The sequence below is a fragment of the Euphorbia lathyris genome, chromosome 2, assembly GCF_963576675.1.
Source record: "Euphorbia lathyris chromosome 2, ddEupLath1.1, whole genome shotgun sequence".
Taxonomy (NCBI): domain Eukaryota; kingdom Viridiplantae; phylum Streptophyta; class Magnoliopsida; order Malpighiales; family Euphorbiaceae; genus Euphorbia; species Euphorbia lathyris.
Window position 1 is genome coordinate 43,351,555 of NC_088911.1, and position 20,445 is coordinate 43,371,999.

General features: G+C 37.2%; 1 protein-coding gene and 1 pseudogene across 5 annotated transcripts; one reads left to right on the plus strand and one right to left on the minus strand.

Moving 5' to 3' along the window:
* Positions 1-11,421: 11,421 nt before the first annotated feature.
* On the minus strand, positions 11,422-14,309 carry LOC136216900 (serine carboxypeptidase-like 40; annotated as a pseudogene).
* Positions 14,310-16,411: 2,102 nt separating this feature from the next.
* On the plus strand, positions 16,412-19,937 carry LOC136217957 (uncharacterized). 5 transcript variants are annotated; one of them, XM_066004675.1, is made up of 5 exons: positions 16,412-16,848; positions 17,037-17,122; positions 18,043-19,193; positions 19,315-19,393; positions 19,473-19,937. In XM_066004675.1, the coding sequence occupies exon 3, from the start codon at positions 18,109-18,111 to the stop codon at positions 19,126-19,128; it is 1,020 nt and encodes a 339-aa protein (XP_065860747.1). In that variant the 5' UTR covers positions 16,412-16,848; positions 17,037-17,122; positions 18,043-18,108; the 3' UTR covers positions 19,129-19,193; positions 19,315-19,393; positions 19,473-19,937. The 5 variants fall into 5 exon arrangements, with proteins under 5 accessions (XP_065860747.1, XP_065860746.1, XP_065860745.1 ...); XM_066004678.1 differs by having other exon boundaries at positions 16,413-16,848; positions 16,993-17,122; positions 18,043-18,214; positions 18,303-19,193; positions 19,315-19,937; XM_066004674.1 differs by having other exon boundaries at positions 16,993-17,122; positions 19,315-19,937.
* The last annotated feature ends 508 nt before the right edge of the window (positions 19,938-20,445 follow it).

Here is a 20,445-nt window from a genome sequence, read left to right on the forward strand (position 1 = left end):
GAAACACGTATTTTGAATATCTTCAGGATTCATTGGAATCTGATGATATCTGGTCGCTGTATCTAGAAGGGAATAAATGGCAACGCCAGCTGTTGAATCAATACGCATATCAATGCATGGCAATGGATAGGGATCTTTGAGGCATGTCTTATTGAGATCTGTAAAGTTACACACATACGCCATTTTCCATTGGCTTTTTTCATCAGGACTACATTGGCAATCCACTTTGCGCAGATTACCTCCTTGATAAGCCGACGGTCCAACATCTTCGGCTTTAATGATTTTTTGTTTCTCCAAACCATGATTTCTGAGCTTCTGTTTGATAGTAGGATCATTATTTTGAATGTTTAGAGAATGCATCATAAGATTTGGAGATGATTAATAATAATTCAAATGCTCACCCGAGCATTAGCCTTAAAATATATTTTTACAGGTACTTTTTAGAGAGAGAAAATAGAGAGGGAGAGTGAGTGTGTTTAAAGAGAGAATGAAAATAAATTAAAGAGTGATGTGAGATAAGGAGGAGATGGTGAATTTGATATTTTGTTTTTGTTTTGGGGTTTATTTGTGATAATTAGATAATAAGAGGGTTAATTTATAAAATAAATAAATATAAAGATAAAAATAGCTCTTTACCATTTGACATTTGACTTTTTTTTAAACACCGTTAGTCAATTTGGACTGTCTTTGCTAACGAAATTAACCACAAGGTACCAGTTTGCAAACTTTTAAACTGAGTAGAGATTGGTTAAAACCTGGAAGCAAGTAGTTGTGGAGAAGCCTTTAACTACCACTTGGACCAATTGTGCAAACTTAATTTTGTGTTATATAATCATGTCCTATCGTATAAGTACTAATTTAACTATCTTGGGGACTGCTCGGGGCTGCACCATTATTCTTTAGGAATGGTGCCGGAGATTGGGGGGCTCCAAACCCCCCGAGCTCCGCGCTATCTCCGTCCCTAGGGGTGGCACATTTCTTGAATTAGGTGAGGACAATATGTATCACTCTAAAGTCTCTTGGGTTTACTCAAGCATTATAGCGGAAATTACTCAAGCTCGAACCTCTATTGTTAGCTTGTGGGATTCTATTGTTGTTAGTGCTAATTCGGATACCCCTAAGAACCAACCGATTTCAACTGATGATGATGTTGTAATGTACTAAAATCAGTGGATGATGGTTCCTCGTCGCAAATATGTTGGTCCCGTGTGATTAGTTCCAAGGGGGGGGGGTTAGGAACTAATGTAACTTTTTCGCTAAATAATGCTGACACAATTAATTCTTTAAGTTACTTAACTTAGTTTAGGTCAGCACGGCCGAGAAATGTAAGACAGCTTTAGTCAGATGCTGACTAGAACTGTTTTACTTGTGAGTTGAGAATTAACACTTGAGGTCAGCTTCCAACTCAGCACCAAGATTACTCAGTGTCAACTTTTACAATTTATATCCTGAGCAATTTGATCAGACAACACATATATAGATATATTGAGAGAGAGTTAGAAATTACTCAGCACGACTTATCCTGGTTCGGCCTCTCCGCCTACGTCCAGTCCCCAGAGTCCCTCCGGACTTTTTCAATCCAATACTGGGCTCTTTAAAGGTAGAGCACAAACCATTTACAAGGCAGTTGAATATGCAAGAGTACCTTCCTCTATTCGTCTACTCAACTCCTACTAAGTGCTATAACCGAACACCTAGATTTCTCTACCACTGAGTACTTAAAACCGAGTACTCAGTGTCATGGGGGTAATCCTAGGCCCGGCCTAAGCCCCGTGTGGCGCCTCGACTTCCCCAAGTCTCGGCCAGCCAACTCCTACCGAAGGGTCCCGTCAATGCCTCTGTCGGTATTCCGTCCCGGAAGGGTCTCTCTATGGGGGGAGCCTCGCCCTAGAATGAGCTCACACTATGGGGCACTCACCGGCCCCCATAATGTCCGTAGGGTTCCACCCTACGGAGACATCCGCCTTCCTTCCCGAAGGACGTATGCCCGACTCTCCTAGTCTCTAGTAGACTAGGGCGGATCACTTAGGCCAGTACCGATTACTGACCCCGGGGGCGGCGGAGATCCATACGCCAGGGTAGTCCCTGTCCCCCTATAGTGTTTCTTATACCAACTCGGGTCCTCCCATCCGCGTACGTTGGTAAGCTCCATACGCCACACAGCTTGCCACTAGGGTTGAGTTTGCCTATGGCCAAACTCCCCCCCTTACACTCTCCCCCACTTAGAGGATCAACGTCCCTGTTGATCGGGTTTGCCTCTTCTGACGAAAGCTTCCCCTTTTGGCTTGAGTGTCACTAATGTTTCGCTAAGCTGTCGGCCTTCTTCCACTGATCTCCGCTTGCCTTTGAACTTTACTTGAGTCTCTACACTGCTCGCTTTTCTCTAAGGACGGCTTGAACTTCAACCATCCTTTACTTGAGTTTTCACATTGTTCACTTGTCACTAGAGATGGTTTCCACTCCGACCATTACTTTGCTATTTCTGTAGCCTGCGACTTGAACATCTTTGACTGAAGATCTTTTCTTGCGCTGCAATTATAAGCTTTCTTCGTTGGCGCTAGCAGAAGTACTTTTCAAAGGGTTGTGAAGTTTTTGACAAATTCTTTTCACATCCGCTAGTGTTTCCATTTGAGTACTCTTCCTCCACGGAACATCCTCTGATACTGTTGCTCCCCGGATCACCCTTTAAGTCTTTTTACTGTTCCAAGTGTCTCCTCCCGAGTTCCCATACTCTTTCACCACATCTTATTATATACATCTCATCATATACTAGAGGGTCTTCCTCTAAGTATTCTAACTCTTCCGTAATATACCATAGTATACCTTAATCTCCTATGATACACCATAGGGAGGATTTGCATAGGGCCTACTTGAACTCTCCCCCACTTAGAGGGTCAATATACCATAAGGAGGGTTTGCATCACTTGAACTCTCTCCCACTTAGAGGATCGACGTCTCTGTTGATCGAGGAGATTTTGGAACGTCTTCGAAAACCATCGATGTCGATGAGCCAAGAAAGAAGTCGCTAATCCTTGCTTCGATTTCAACATGTTCATCTTGCAATTGTTGACCTATTTCCTGTCTTTAGAAAGAATTTACCTTGCAAAACGGACTATAAGGAAACCACAGTTTTGTAATATGAAAATGTGAATGTTGGTAGCCGAACACTTTTTTGTTAAGCCTACCCACATTCGCAACGGAAGCAAAATATGAAGACAATAATATTACCATCATTATTCATAATAGAGGGATAAGAACTCTTACACGATTTTGCAAGTATTCAAATACTTGATTTACCAAAGGGGTGATATTGATGGTAAGCCGGCCAATGGAACTAGATCACTCTAGCTGCAAAGATCACATGCAAGGGTTAGATAGGAACCACATATAGTGAATATAATAGCGTACATACGATACCAACATAAGGGCAAATATCTCAATCATACACACATATGGGTAACATACAGAACACTCAAGAAAGAACAATACACGGATGATGTTATTCATAGATAAGTAACAATGTTACACCAAGGGTCCCATCTCGTAGTAGTAGGGGGGCAATTACTAGAGATGGTAGACTACCAACAACCGAGTGACTGTTCAGGATGACAGGTCACTCCCCCCCCTCTTTATACCCTTCTTGAATTGTATCGCTGAGATATACTCCTTCGCTCGAATTGAGCTCATCGTTACAAGTATGATGCACTGATCCTGGTTCGAAAACAAAAGGCAACTTGCTGATGCCATGGGTACTGCAAAAACTCTATTTCCGAAAATCCAGCCCCAACACGACATCAAAGTCATCCATACGTGCTATTGGGAACCCTATCATGCCCGTCCAGGGTCCCAATTTGCAAGGTACATGTTGGGCCGTTCCAGTAATCGACTGAGCAGCTGAGTTCACCGCCTTCATCATTTATATCCCCCTTACCACATGGAGTCCTAAGCGGGAGGCTTCAGTGTCGGTCAAGGCTCTCGTGTTCTCTCCATTTATTACCATCTCTACATACAAGAGTCCCTTCTCTGAACTATCTCCTGTCTCTTTTATTTGTTTTGCCAGGGCTCCCATGAATTGAAGCGATCCCATTACTGAGGGTTCTGAAGGTTCGCGTTCCTTTCCCCTTTTCGACACTCTATTCTTCTCGTGTCGCAAGTCGTGAAGCCAGAGATGATCTCTGTGTGTAGGGACTTGTTGTTCTTGGAGGAAGGTTTCTTCTTTCTGAGTAGTTCCCTAGGTAGGGTCGACGCTCAGAGTTGTTGGCGTTCCACGGTCGCCTTTCACTTCCGGATGAGGAATAGTTTCGGTCATCTCCCCCATTCCATGGTCTGCTCCATTTGTTAGTCCTGGGGTTTGAGTCTACTCTAGAAGGGGATTTCCTCTTCATGTTACTATTAAAATCCTCTATGCTTTCAGCTGCCGTGATTGCTGAGGAATGATCTGTGGCTCCCCTTATGATGTACCAACTATGTAGCCGACATCCTCTCATTATCATTTATAGCCGAGGAGGAGACATGCGGCAAGTTTGGACTTGTTTGCTGACGGTTCAGACCCTGCTTCGTTTCCTGCCTCCTTTTCAATTGGACTTCTGCCTCTATTGTCACCATTGTTGGGTTGTTTCGCCTTCTCCCTCGAGATGAGTTCAAAGTCGATGGTGAAACTCAGAATTATAATTCTGGAGTTTTTCCATCGATGGTCTTACAACTGGCCTCCGTCAATTCTCTGGTTGAACTCGAACTTTTACCGATCATTGCTTTCATAGGATCTGATAGGATCTCCTGGATGTCTTACGTTTCAGCTCACTAGTGGAATGCCTCTTATTTTGTTGGACATGTCCACAGTCTGCTAAAACCCTTTATTTGTTACTTGTCAGTCGTTAGACTCGTTTGCTTAATGCGCTCGCCTGACTCGAGCTTCATATAGCTCAAATACCTGCATAAAACATATATGGTACAAAAATATGCCATGTATGGGATATATTCCACACCAAAACCATGTTCTGCAAGATACTGCGTCCTATAGGAAACATGTCTTGTCTAGAACATATTATGTCTGTTGTTGAGACTGCTCGCCTTCGTCACGCTTGTTAGGGTTTTCAACACACCAAACCACCCTCATTTTCCTCTTGAGGCTCCGCACTTTCTCAAGCTTGTTGGGGTGCCGGTACCTGCACAAAACACATTTCAAGTACAAAGTATGACCTACATGAGGTACATTTTGCACCAAAACTAGATTTTGCATAAGAACTATATTCTGCACGAAACTACGTTCTGCATGGAACACGTCCTGTTCGACACTTATCCTGTTTGGTGTTGCGATTTCACATGTCCTCCAAGTTTGTTGGGGCTCTGCAAAAACGTGCCCCTTTTTGCACATCAATCTTTGCCTTCATGAGTCCCACTAGGACTTCCTTGTTGGTGCATGTTCTAGCTCGCTAGTGGGATGTCCCTTCTTGGAACGGACATGTCTACCATTTGCTAGAACCATTGCTTGCTGATTTGCCAGCTGCCATTTCCCTTTTGCTTATGCCACCATTTAATTCGTTTTATGTTTGCTTGGGTAGGCTTTAAGCCGCTTCGAGTTTGCCATCGCTTTTTGGGTGTTTTTGAATGCTCCATTTCTTTTAATGGAATCCCCCTCACTCCTTTGACAGTCGAAACTCCTCACTTTTCTCAAGCTTTTTGGAGTACCTGCATAGAAAACATGTCCTTCTTGTACATGAGTTTGTTTTGGGTGTCACAGAGCTCATTACAAGCAAGGATAAAACCTATGAATTATCTCAGGCATCCCCTCGATACATTCATAGTGTTAGAGCTATTCATCTTCAATATCAGCCTTTGTGGCCTCGGCCCCTGCCGGAGTTGTATTTAGCCTTCATGGCATCGGTCCCTGCCGGACTTGTATTTAGCCTTCATGGCCTCGGCCCCTGCCGGATTTATATTTAGCCTTCAAGGCTTCGGCCTCTGCCGTATGTATATTAGCCCTCAAGGCCTCGGCCCCTGTCGGATGTAGATTAGCCCTCAAGGCTTCGGCCTCTGCCGTATGTATATTAGCCCTCAAGGCCTCGCCCCTGCCGGATTTTTTTTTTTTTTTTTTTTTTTGTATGGTCTCGGCCTCTGCCGGATTTGTATACTCGAGTGATCTCTTTTCCATGTATCTTTCTTTTCTTTTCCCTTTTTTTTTTGTTTTTTTTTTTTTTTGTATGGACTTGCAACCATAATCTTTACTCAATTTCATCTCGTGACCATCTATGGGTCAGATGATAATTTCGCAAAAGATATATATGTATATTTTTTTCCCACGACCTTCTATGGTCAAATGAATCTTCCGTCATTTCATCTTCGCAAGGCCTTCTATGGCCAGTGAACCATTTCACTAGGTTGTTCTCACCCGATAATCCCAATTACATCCGATGTCTATCCTTTGCCACGATAGACTTGGGCCAATATATCTATTGTTGCCCACAGTTTCCGCATAAGGGTCTATTTCCGTATGATGGACAGTGTCCATGTAGTCCGAAGACAACTCTATAATGAGTTTTCCTTTATTCTTGAGAAGGCACACACAACGGAATTCAACAATCCATTCATGTCCTTCCCCCGATCCTTCAAATCCCACCTGAGTTTTCTCGACTCATGGAAGAGGAAAAGTAATGTCTAACCGAATCAGAATGATTCACGCACAAATTACGCCTCAATAATTTGGCCATGATAACCATCTATTCGCTAGATCATCCCCATGCTACTTCACATGAGTTCCGAATTCCGAATATCCATTACACATTCTCCCCCCCATTAAAGGGATTGAATCACCCGCAATCCCATCGCCTACTACCGTAGGGGAGTATGCATTCACTTTCTAGCATTCACATGCGTTAGTGAACTTAGTTCCCTTTTGTTATTTCCGCATTCCCACACACTGGGTAATATCTCACCACGCTAGCCCTGGTAAACCATAGGCTTTCATCAATCCGAAAAGCATCATAGATTTCCACCCGTCAATTCTTTGGGGAAATTTAGGATCCTTAGTATCGCAAGCCCGCATCTCCAAGGTCTCGCTTAGTTAAAGATATGTTTGCTCACACCACGATGAACTCGATTAGTTAAAGCAACGTTGGCTCACACCACGAAGAACTCGTTTAGTTGAAGCACTGTTGGTTTATACTACGAAGAACTCGCTTAGTTAAAGCTGGCACACTCTCTTCAGGGAGAACTCTTTTAGTTAGAGCTTACTTGCCCACCTCGCAAAGGTCTTGCTCAGTTTGAGAAACTACCACATACTTCGCAAGGCCTTTGCTTAGTTCTGGCTCTGATACCAAATGTCACGGGGGTAATCCTAGGCCCGGCCTAAGCCCCGTGTGGCGCCTCGACTTCCCCAAGTCTCGGCCAGCCAACTCCTACCGAAGGGTCCCGTCAATGCCTCTGTCGGTATTCCGTCCCGGAAGGGTCTCTCTGTGGGGGGAGCCTCGCCCTAGAATGAGCTCGCACTATGGGGCACTCACCGGCCCCGATAATGTCCGTAGGGTTCCACCCTACGGAGACATCCGCCTTCCTTCCCGAAGGACGTATGCCCGACTCTCCTAGTCTCTAGTAGACTAGGGCGGATCACTTAGGCCAGTACCGATTACTGACCCCGGGGGCGGCGGAGATCCATACGCCAGGGTAGTCCCTGTCCCCCTATAGTGTTTCTTATACCAACTCGGGTCCTCCCATCCGCGTACGTTGGTAAGCTCCATACGCCACACAGCTTGCCACTAGGGTTGAGTTTGCCTATGGCCAAACTCCCCCCCCCTACACTCAGCACCACTCTCTCAATTTTACAATTGATACAGACTTGTTCTTTCTAGATGAAGAACACTTTAGATGATTACAAAATCAATCTAGCTTTTACACAGAAATAGAAGTTTGGTGTAAGATCTTTTTCTTGTTTGAATATGCTTTGTATCTTTTCTCTTTTTCTCTTGTATTTTTCTTGGTGAAAATCGGCAATGATCCAAACATGAACTTGTCCTTATATAGTTGAGACCTGAAGCCACAATCATTTGAATCCGGAATTATCCGTTGGATTCAAACGGCTCTTTCTTGCGATATTGTTCTAGTCAGCTCCAGACTTGCAGGCCAATCCTGTCGTCTGAATTCCGTAGGCATCAGGCTTGTCTTCTTCCCGCAGGTGTGTCTTCTAGTGCCAGTTCGTCTTTTAGCTAACGGACAGTTGACCCATGCATCTCGAAATTAACTCTGTGAGTAATTCCAAGGTTTCTATTATTGGTGCAGACAGTTGTCGGATCTTGTCTTCTAGCAAACAGATCATTCATGCTGTCCTGACGAACACTCAACTTGACTTTATTGACGTTGCTTTTGTTCTTTGTTTCTGAGTCACTCTTACTCAGCTTCCGTGGTCAGCTTCATCTGCAAGCTTTAGTTTAGAGAAGGACTTCTCTTCCTTGATACTGAGTTGCGTCTTACTCAATTTCTTTGGTCAGCTTCATCTTTAAATATTTGTTCTGAAGATGGCTTTTCTTCTGTTATGCTGAGTTGCACTCCACTCAGCTTGTGCTGTGTTCTCATGATGACTTTGTCCTGTCTTACTTTTTGATTCTGTTTTCATTTATACTTATACTCAACATTGAACAAACATATTAGTACAATTAAATCAAAGCACTTAAATTTAATTGCACCTTAATCATGGACTAACTTAAATAATTTTGTCAAATCAAAACCATGTGGAAAGGTATTTCAACAAAATATAAGCTACATGTTAAAATAATTCCTATTTATTTTTATAAGGGCCCTATGGAGATCCATGCTCCTTTGTTTGGAAAGTATTCTTTTTTTTTTTATCTTATTTGGAAAGTATTCTAATTGAGGGGATGTACTCTTCGATAATACAACTCCCAGGATGAGAATGCTCGTGGGGGTTTCAAATTTGTTTCCAATCATGATCGGGGTGGTCGTTCAAGTAGAGACAAGGGGAGAAGCACATCGTGGTCTGCTTTTTTATTTCATTTGATATGAATGTTGTTACTTGGAATTGCTTTTGTGTCGGTAGCCAAGTTTTATTAACCGGACTTTGTGTTTATTAATCAAGATTAATGATCTTACTATATTGGTCATGTTGGAAACCATAATTAGTGGTTCTCAAACTGACATAGTTTGATCGAAGGTTAATTTTCCAAGTGTGTTCTGGGTGGAAGTAGATGGTTTTAGTAGTGAGATTTGGCACTTTTGGCATGATAGTCCAGTGAATGTTCGCATTTTGCAAGAGAATTTTCAGTTTATTTATGCTCATGTGATAAATTTAACTTATTCTATTAATAGGGCTCCCTAGGATTCGATTGTTATTTATATTCGACCCAAATGTCACACAGACGTACTTTTTTTTATGATATTCATCGTGTCAGCTTGTCTCTTACTGGTCTGTGGATGATAACAGGTGATTTTAACTGTATCTATTCTACTAATAAGAAAAAGAAAGGGCTCCCAATACGTTGGATCATTGGAGTATCTTTGCCAATTGGATTGATGAATTAAATTTAATTGATATGGATGTTACTGGGGCAAAGTTCACTTGGGCTCACCATATAACTCCTCGGACCCAATTCATCACTTATCATTTAGATTGTGCCATGTGTAATGCAGATTGGAGACTTTGTTTTCCCGAGGTTTTTGCGAGACATCTTCCAAAACATAATTCTGACCAGTCTCCCTTGATGATCACGCGTGTGTACTCAGTCGAGGAATGGTTATTGCAATCAACTGCTTCGGTTCTAAGAAACTTTTAGCAACTTTTGCTAAAAAAAACTCTCAAATAGTAAGCAACTTTAAAAATTGACACCATGACCTCAACCATTACTTTTTATATAATTTATTTTCATCATAAATATTGTCATAAAAATGGGCCAATAGTAACAATTACATCTTTTTTTTTATATTAAAAAAGGTGAGAACTCTTGCTAAAAGGTTGCCAAAAAGTGGCAACATTGTTTGAAAATTTCAAACACTCACCATCACTCCAATAGATGACACTCTTCAAAAGTTGTTAAAATCATTTTCACATCACCAAACACTTTTCCAAGCACCATCTATTGAAGATGCTCTTAGAAAAGCTTTTTACTGATGTACTTAACTCAGGAAGAAACTCTTTGGTTTCAGAATTTATTCATAATAAATATAAATAGATTAAATTCGTTTTAATTATTTATATTAGATGTAAATATATATGAGAATTGTATGGTTGATGACTATGAAGGATCGACTCTTCCTAGGGGTTGGAGTGACGATATCGCACTCGCCAGACACATAGACTTGCCAGGGATACGACCAGATTCGCGCCCGACATGGAAAAATCTTGTACCTGATTTTCTTTTTAAAAGCCAACTCCAACAGTCTCTTAGTGACTCCTCAAATCACGAAGAGCAAGTCTCTATCCACTCTTAGTCATTTGCTTATTTCATTTTTTATTATTGAAGAGTCTGTCTCCTTTCACTATTGGTAAATAATACTTAATAATTTTAATGATAAAATAATAATCGAGTAAATGGGAGGAGTATTGTTTGAGATGATATGTATTAATCAATCATTAAATTACTAAAAGTCAATTATTTATATTATTTTTAGAGAGGTGAACTAAAAGTCTATCGGAGATGCTGTTATGTAGAAATAATTGTTTGCATCAAGCCTTAAATTGATGATGCAATATGTTATGATTGTGAATAATGACTTTTGTTATGTTGTGGATGTTTTTTTTATGGTTTAGAAAATGACTTATTTATGATTTATCATGTTTTTAAATTTTTTTTTATGTATTTTTATATATTTGTATATAATTAATTATATAAAAAGTCATGTTGCATCCGTGTTTCATATTTTAAAAATGTTGTTTGCCGCACCTGAATCGACGGTGCTTCATATATTGATGATTATATATGGACATAAACACATTTACATTTGATGTATGGTTTTTGCTGGTATTTTTGAAAAAATAGAGCATTTGCATCCTTGCTCTCTCTAATTCTATTGGTTTTTGGTATTTGGATTTGAAATCCTGCAGGCTCTAACTCTCCAGTTGAACCTCAGAATCGTGGCTGATCAATTGTATTTTTTCATACTTGACATGTTTTCACTACTTTGAAAACCTCAAGGCTTGATATTAAAAGTCAACATTTTTTAACAAGTGCAAATGACCTAATTTTGTGGTCTTTTCTTCCAAATCGATTCCACAGAACCTTACAGAATCTCCTTCATAAGTTTTGATCATAGGATACCCAATCTAGCATCAACACTACTCTAAAGGGTTAAATTTTGAACATATTTTCATTTCCATCTAAATAAATCCAATAACAAAAAAAAAAAATGACATTTAAAACAATTTATTAGGAAGAATTCAAATCCCCTAGCTAGCTAGCCAAAACGAAGTATTATTGGCTAAGTCCTGTTTGGCATTCTAGGTAGATTTTTTCCTGAAAGAAAGTATTTAATCAATGCTAATGATCTCTTAGGCTGATAGGATGGCACTTCATGTCCATCTCCTCTTACCCTCTTACCGTAGCAAATGTCAAATTTTTCTTATAAACCTCGACATACCCACCAACCTGAAACATCATATTTAATAATCAGATATATTAATATGTTTCATAATTACTTATGAACGAAACAATTATATTTCTTCTAAAAAATATGTTTCATAATTTGATAATTGAATAAAGCGAAGGCTAATTATAATTATAATTACCTCTCCATTGAGAATCCAGGGATACCATTCTATTTGGGTTGTAAGGTTCAACTTCTTCAAAGCGTATTGAGTGGAAGTAAAGGGTACCATTCCATCAATATCACCACTGTATATTTTCAACACAAAATTAACCTTAAGTTAAGTGCTAATTAAGAATATTATTTATTAATTAGTATATCATGTACATGAATATTAACATGTCGAATTTGACAGCAAGGTTGACATGGTCGGTCATTGATCAAATGAAGTTAAATCAATTACCATTAGATTAAAATCTTAGCTTGGATAAATTTATGACTTATTTAATTAGTTAACTTCTCCGTAACCTAGGATTTTAATCTAACGATAACTAACCAAACTTCATTTGTTGCAGGGGATTTGAAATAATTACCTATATACCAAAAAATTTAATCCCTTATCCATGAAGTCTCGTAGTAAGAAAAGGGTGCTTTGTGGAGCTATCTTTCCAACTTCTAAAAAAATCGGCACAAGGTTGCCAATCATGATCAATTAAGTTTGGTGACATTAGCATGCATTGCTTCTTGGACTTGTGCTCTATTTAAATATTCATACATATAACTATTGCATGGATCAAAATTCATCACCTGCAACACCAAAAACATTAATTCATTAATTAGGGTTTTAATTTTAATTTTGAGGCTACTTAATTATTAATTAAGAAAAACTTACAGAGTCGTCGTTGGGTTTTAGATAGAGATCATCCTTATTGCATAAGGGGCTATAGATGTTGTAAATATTAATATCCTTAGTATCATCGTCGGCCTTATCAAGTGCTAATCCGCACTATCTGCAGTGATCGTCGTAGATGGGGCATGATGGGATTTTCCGAACTGGCGGTGTGAAGCTACATGTTTTTCGAATTTTCTCACTAGTTTCTGGCGATATTAGAGCATGGGTTCCAAAGTACTCATACCTTCCTACCTCATATGTTTCATCATCTATAACTGCATTTCCAATCTGCATTTTTCATATCAATAAAAAAACCTATATTGCAAGGATAGAGAAATCAAAATGGAAACCTATACGGAGAAATGTAATTTCTAAAAAATATAGGAAAGGAAACTGTAAATATTAAAAATATAGAGTATATTTATAAATATTTTTTTTATTTAAAAGATCGGCAAAGGGAAAGTGTTAGACAAACATTCCAACTAGGTTGGCACTCTTTCAGAACACAAATTGATGATGGAAAAACCAAAAATGTATAAAAATATAATAACATCTTTAAAAAAACAAGAACCAAGACGAGATGAATAAAATCTAAACTCAATTGAGATTTAAGAAATAAAGATTACAGGAGAAAGAATATATAAATAAGTTTTGGATACGAAGGAATTATCAGTCAAATAAAAAGTTTCAATACTGAATAGGAATTGCAAAATAGAAAATTTGAATTTCCAGAATTTTAATCGAAATTGCCAGACAAAACTGTTTAAAAACTGAGAGAAATGTTTCATATTTTGGGTAATTATGAAAACATGTCCGGAAACATTTTGTATCAGTTTTCGAGAGTTTCCGTTTCCCATATTTACTGAAAAAGGTGAAAATCTTATCATAAAGAGTTTCTGTGCATCATACACATAAAAACCTATTCTTGCACGAAAAAGTCTACTACAAGTACTGGTTCCTACTCAGATGATACACATCAGCAATTGGGATCACATGAAGGGGGCCATTGAAAATGAAGAAAAACATACCACAATTCCTTTGAGATTGATGTGAGGGTTTCCTCCATGGGATAGAATAGTATGTGCTAACTGGGGAACAAAATGGCCAGCATAACTTTCACCAGCTATGTAAAATTCAGTCCCTTTGTATTCTGGAAATCTCTCAAACCATTTCACTAGAAAATTATAATTATCTTTTGCAGTTTGCAGGTCTCCACTGTTTCTATAATCTGATGTTGTATTTGAGTATGAAAATCCCACTCCAGCAGGTGTCTCCAGAAATATCACATTTGCAACTGAATATCAATACAACAATTTTAGTACACAAAGGGCTAAAATAAGAATTTTAATCAAATCAAATAAGTATACAAATAAATTAAAGAAAAAAATACCATTATTCCAAGCATATTTGTTCCTGTAAAGAGTTTTGGCATCACTATGGACTCTAAATGGTCCAAGCTCCTCCATAGCCCCATAACCCAGAGATGAACACCCTGGTCCTCCATTGAGCCAGAGAACAAGAGGCAAAGACTTAGAAAATGGCTGATCGGCTTCAACAAAATAATAAAAAGAGATCTTCCGGCGGTAACATCAACGGTCACATAACCACTGTACTGTGCAAACTTAACCGGAGGTTGTCCCGACAATTTTTCTATCTTATCTTTTTCTTTTGATCCTATAAATTCACTCTCAATCTCAACAACACTTTCTAATTCCTCCAAATTGACCTCAAAATCAGATAAATCAATATCAGATTTTTCACTGTACTTTTCTTTGTACAGTTCGTGCAGTGCATCTGTTTGCCTCTTCAGATGCATTTTTTGAGCTGCACAACAAGAAATTATCAGAAAGAAAGTAACAACTATACATGGCTGCAAGTAATTGTTTCCCATTTTTTTTAATTGTTTGAAATTTGTTGAATCTCAAGGTGATGATAATTGTATATATATATATATATATATATAAGTGAATATATTCATAATCTGGATTGGATAGTAAATCTAACTAATTAAAATCTCATACCAATCCAAAATCTCCTGCCTATCCATCTATATGTTTAAGTAGCAAGTTCCCTGACTTTCAATTTTAGGGCTTATATTGTAATCCAATTATTAATTACATTAATTTCTTAAAAAACATTAAAATCATCAAATTTAGCATTTTATTTCTTTTGTAATTCTCTACTTGGAAAAAACTCCCGAAACTAGTTTTTTTTTTAAATTAGTGGTTTGAGTCCATCCGCTATCTCAACCCGTTTTTCACCAAACACTACTGTTAAATATTTTAGCTAATCAAATCTCTAAAAGTAGTCCAACACTCTAACTTTATTTCAATATTTGCCACACAATGCCAAAATGAATTCAACTAATAAAAAATGAAATGCATACCACCTCATTGAAAAATTATGAATTTAAAGAATAAAATTATACATTTGTTATCTTTTCATTAGTAAAGTTCATTGGATTTAGATAATAGTAGAATTTCTCTCCAATCCATTTTTTTTATAAAATATAAAACTTATTTCAATTATAATAATATAATGATTATTAATATTTTAATTGTTAAAAATTATCTATATAAATAATTAATATCACGTATTTAAATTTAATAGTAATTATATATATATATATATATATATAATATAATATAATCTGATAAAATAAAATCGAAAGTCGATAACAATAACAAATATTGTCTCTTTTTTTTTCAATCATCGCCCCTCAACAACAATAGATAAAAGAGGGTCTCTAAATTTATTTCACAACTTCTCTCTTAACTTAACAACAACTGAGATAAATTAGAAATTAGTCCTATGATTATTTGCAGAGAGGCGATTTAGGCTTCACATATAAAATAATACAATTTTAAAGGAAACATTTATCAAACAGTGCAATTTCAAGTTATACACTTAATTTAATATAGACATACTTAATTTTCTTAAAAGCTCCAATCTTGTATTTCTCGGTAGAATGAATAGTATATATAAAAGAAAGGGTTAAGGTGCAAAAATACCCCTAACGTTTTGGGTCAGGAGCAATTTTACCCCTAACGTTTAAAATGGTGCAATTGTGCCCCTAACGTTGGAAGTCAAGAGCAATTTTACTCCTAACAGTAATAAATTGGGTCAATTTCAGACACTATTATAAAACACATATATTTTTATTTTTTATTCAGCACCAATTGCATAACAATTCGTTCTGGAAAAAGGATTTCATGTTTTTTATAATTTAATAATAGAATTTGAGATTAATATTTATAGATTTGGTGAATTTTTTAAATTTATTTTGTTTAATTCGTACAAAAAGACAGTATATTTTTTTTTCACATCCCAACGTATGTTTATGATTTGTTACTGATAAAATGACACACGTATAAAGTGTAGATGACAAGATTCATTACCGAGAAGATAGTTTGATGAATTATTTCTTAAATTGATCCAATTTATTAACGTTAGGGGTAAAATTGCTCTTGGCTTCCAACGTTAGGGGTAAAATTGCACATTTTAGACGTTAGGGATAAAATTGCTCCTAGCCCAAAACGTTAGGGGTATTTTTGCACCTTAACCCTTTCTTTTATATATACTATTCATTCTACCGAGAAATACAAGATTGGAGCTTTTAAGAAAATTAAGTATGTCTATATTAAATTAAGTGTATAACTTGAAATTGCACTGTTTGATAAATGTTTCCATTAAAATTGTATTATTTTATATGTGAAGCCTAAATCGCCTCTCTGCAAATAATCATAGGACTAATTTCTAATTTATCTCAGTTGTTGTTAAGTTAAGAGAGAAGTTGTGAAATAAATTTAGAGACCCTCTTTTATCTATTGTTGTTGAGGGGCGATGATTGAAAAAAAAAAGACAATATTTGTTATTGTTATCGACTTTCGATTTTATTTTATCAGATTATATTATATTATATAAGGCTGATGCAATTATCATGAAATAAGTATTTACATATACCCCTTAATAAGGACGGATGCAAAAACCATTTATATATATCATTTGCATCAGCCTTGATGCAAATGAAAAATCTCTTTTTTTTCCCCAATTCCCTTTTCACGAAAAATAGAGTAGACCTCATACTGAAGAAAGAAGTTTACTGAAGAATATCCAGAAGGTCGCTTTATGTAAACTATCAGGTTGGCGACATTGTCATCTCTTTCCCTAAGTACTGTTCCTTCACTTTGTTCGTGCTTCTGGCCTTTCAAGAATTTGTATTTCATCTTCAAAATCAGAAGTTTCGCATAAAACGCTTTACCTAAAGAAAAACCTAGTCTGGCCTGAACGTCCGCTTTCTCAAAACTGGTCGTACTGCAATATAGAAGGCTTGTTCCTCATTCTGGAAACCAGATTCTCTACTATCTCATTCTCCCGTGGCTTGTTCCTCAGCATTCTCGATTTCCACCTTACTCCTTATGATATTTTTGGTAATTTCCCTTCAATCTTGTTTATCCACTTGTCTTCTACTTTCAAATTATGCTGGTTAGGTATTTTGATTTGAATAATTTCACAAGCTTGGATTGAAATACCTGTTACAGTTTGATATGGGTCTTGTTTTTGTTTTAATTTAGGTATTTATCTTTTATTGAAGTTCATTACCTCTGTAATTTATCAGTTGGCTTGCTAGCTACCTTCAATATTGGCGAGTCCTCAATCTCTGAGTGATCTGCATCTTCTTATATTCCCTTCTACAAGCTTCCTGTGAGTGATCTTCATCCTTTATCCGTTTTTTTCATTATTATGAGTGAAAATCTTGATTAATTTGACACTATGACTGCTGGATTCTGTTTATTTCTTAAGATAAGAAAAGAGGCCTACCTGATATCCTCATTTGTAATAGTACAATTATGAATCTGTTTTTCGTTAGCGCATTGTATTTCCACTCTAGTTAAGCCTGCATATCTCTTTTCCAGAAAAGCTCCTGAATCCTGAATACATATCATCTTATCTTATCTTAAGGAGGTTTATCTTAACTTAAATAAGGAGGTTTGTTTATGAAGTTAGATATAATTATACCGGTAAGCCAACCATAACACTGAGTAGAGATATATTATTGATGGTTCCTTGATCATTTATGACAAGTTGAAGTGGCACTTCCATTATAAATGGTCCCTTTCCATTTTTACTTCCATGAGCTGACCCTACAATGAGTTTGAGTATAGTATATTACATAGTAATAAAGTTTAAGAATTAGCTAGGATAGAAAAGGTATTTCTTTCCATTTCTTTTTGCCTTTGAAATCTCTACGTTTTGTGGTAGCTCTTGACTTCTTGTTAGTTGATGATCAAAATTGCTTTCTCAACTCTCGTCGTTCTGTTAGTTGATGGTTTTGTGGTAGCTCTTGAAATGGGAATCATGGAGAGTAGAAATGGTATAGAGCTAATTAATATGAAATTTCCGGAACAGAGTAATCATATTAAGCTACGAAATGATTGGTGGATCTTAATTTGTTCATATATATATATTACTCTAGAAAAACTGAATCTTTTATTGCATATAGAAGTAGTGTGATTTTTGGGTTTATTGAGCGTATCTATTGTTCACTTTCTGTCTGTTGGTTAAAAATGCATCATATATTTTTTTTGGGAACTGAAGCAATAGTGATCATTTGGGCCTTCCAGGTGTTTGATGTTTTACCCCACTGAGAACTGAGTTCTCAACTCTACATTTTGATTTGCCTATTCAAAATGGCTTTATTTCTCTCGAAGAAACCCACTAGTTTGTCATCGCTTCTGAGTCCCCATTTCATCTCAAGAGTCTTTACTATCTGCTCAAAGACTTCCACTAGTATTGGTAACACAGCTGCAAAATCTTCAGTTTATGAGAGACAAAAACATTGTAGCAATTCTGTTAGTAACATTCATCTTTCTCCATTGTTCAGTGATCGGAGACCATTTATGGATGGTTATGATATTGAGGTCGTGGATAATGAGATTTGGCAGGTTAAAACAGGTTTACTGCATGCTTGGAATGGATTAGACAGGGAAAAGGAAGAAGTACAGCAGCATGCTAGTGAATCATTTCAAGAGAAAGTTGATGTAGCATCTTCGCTGGGTGGCTCGGATTTTGACGAGATTGATAATATGAGAGTTCGAGACCATCTTTTTTATAAGCTTGACAGGGACTCCAAAGAATATGAAGAGTACAGTTATGACTTTCACCGGAAGAAATCATCGCAGAGGAATGTAAGGAAGGATGATGATCGTAAAGAAAACAAAAAGAAGGAAAACCAAGTTGAAAAGCTTCCCCAGATAGTGAGAAATAATAAGGCTTATTCTTTGCATCTGCAGAAGATGGAGGGTCATGATGATGTTGAGAAAAAGAAGATTAGAAAACCAACTTACAATCAGCTTACTGGGCCTTATCATGAACCATTCTGCTTAGACGTTTACATATCAAAAGCCTCTGTTCGTGCGTGCATTGTTCACCGGGTCACAAGCAAGGTGGTGGCTGTTGCACATTCGATATCCAAGGACATAAAATTTGATCTGATCTCAACAAGGAATGCAATTGCTTGTGCTGCAGTGGGATCAATTCTAGCGCAAAGAGCTTTAGAAGATGATATTCATGATGTGATTTACACACCAAGAAAAGGGGAGAGGCTAGAGGGTAAGCTTCAGATTGTGCTTCAGTCTATTATTGATAATGGCATTAATGTGAAAGTGAAGTTTAAGCATAGGAACCGTAAGAAGGTTCGTTTACCATGAGATCTTGGAGTTCACTTAGCTATTTGGCTGTGTATTGACTCTCATCATCAAGAGAAGGCTTACTTGTAAGTTCTTGAACTCATAGTATTATTGCATTGACTGTGACGTAGAATCTGTAGTAACATCCTTTTCGCCTTTTCGGTTCTTCTGAAATCCGTATCCATTTTCATTTCACCTCTGTTGCAGTTGGGAATATCATGCAATGCTGCTACAAGAACTGCAATTAAGATTCCAAAGAGGCCTGAGAATGGTGAAAAATGGATTTGTAAGTTTGATAATCTACACCCTTCCAAAGTGATTGGTGTGTGTTTTCTGTTATGATAACAACATTTCCTCATTTGCAGTCCATACAAAACTTCTCTATAAACCCTTGTCTTCTTCCTTTTCTTCAATTCTCACTCACTGAAGAAGAAGCTTCTCTACCTCTCCAATTGCATTGGACCACTCAGCCTCTCCCCTTGTCTATATTCTACAGTTGATATATATTTGCTATAATTGCTATATCTGCTGAACTTTTAACAGCTGTAGTTATTAGTTAATGGTTCAAAAATGTCCTTAACACTTGTTCCTTTCATCATAATTGGCACTCTAAACTTGTTTAACCTCAATTCTAATGCAAAAGACAATATACTTATACATACAAATTTTGGATAAGATAGTGTTTTAAGTTGGTCTGAATATTGTTAAGTATGTGACTATGAATTTAGAGCCATACCACACCCTAAGTTTTGGTCTTTAGAGGTATGTAAGTATATATGGGTTACATGAAAGAACAATATCAATATTTTTTCTTCTGAATTAAAAAAATGCAAGCGGAAGAAGGAATTAGCAGAAACAGTGTGAGCAAGAGAAGGAAGATGAAGATGTGGTTCTTAAGGAAATTGAAAATAAAGGAAGCATGGAGATACAGATTGAAGTTTCTGGGTTCTGCTTTTCTTGATAATTTTGTATTCAAGATCATGTCTGTTTTTGAAGCCATTGTTTTGGTTGCTACCGTCAGTTTCTTCTTTCTCTGTTGTGGATGCCACTTCTGAACTCATCCCTCTCTGCCTCTGCCTGTAATTACACTAATTCATGTTTTATTTTTTTGGGAATTTGGTTTATCCTTGTGTTGGGGGATAGAGTTTTTGTAGTACTGGGCATTTAATTTTAACTCAAAGTTATGTTCTTTGGCTCATCTGTTTACTAATGGAAACTTATTCAAGACTACCATTTTCATGTACAGAGAGAGAGAGAGCTTAATTGCTTGAATTTATGGGTTTGTTTCCTTATTTGCTTTTAGCTATGTAAAAAAATAAAACGTTATAGTAAAGATTT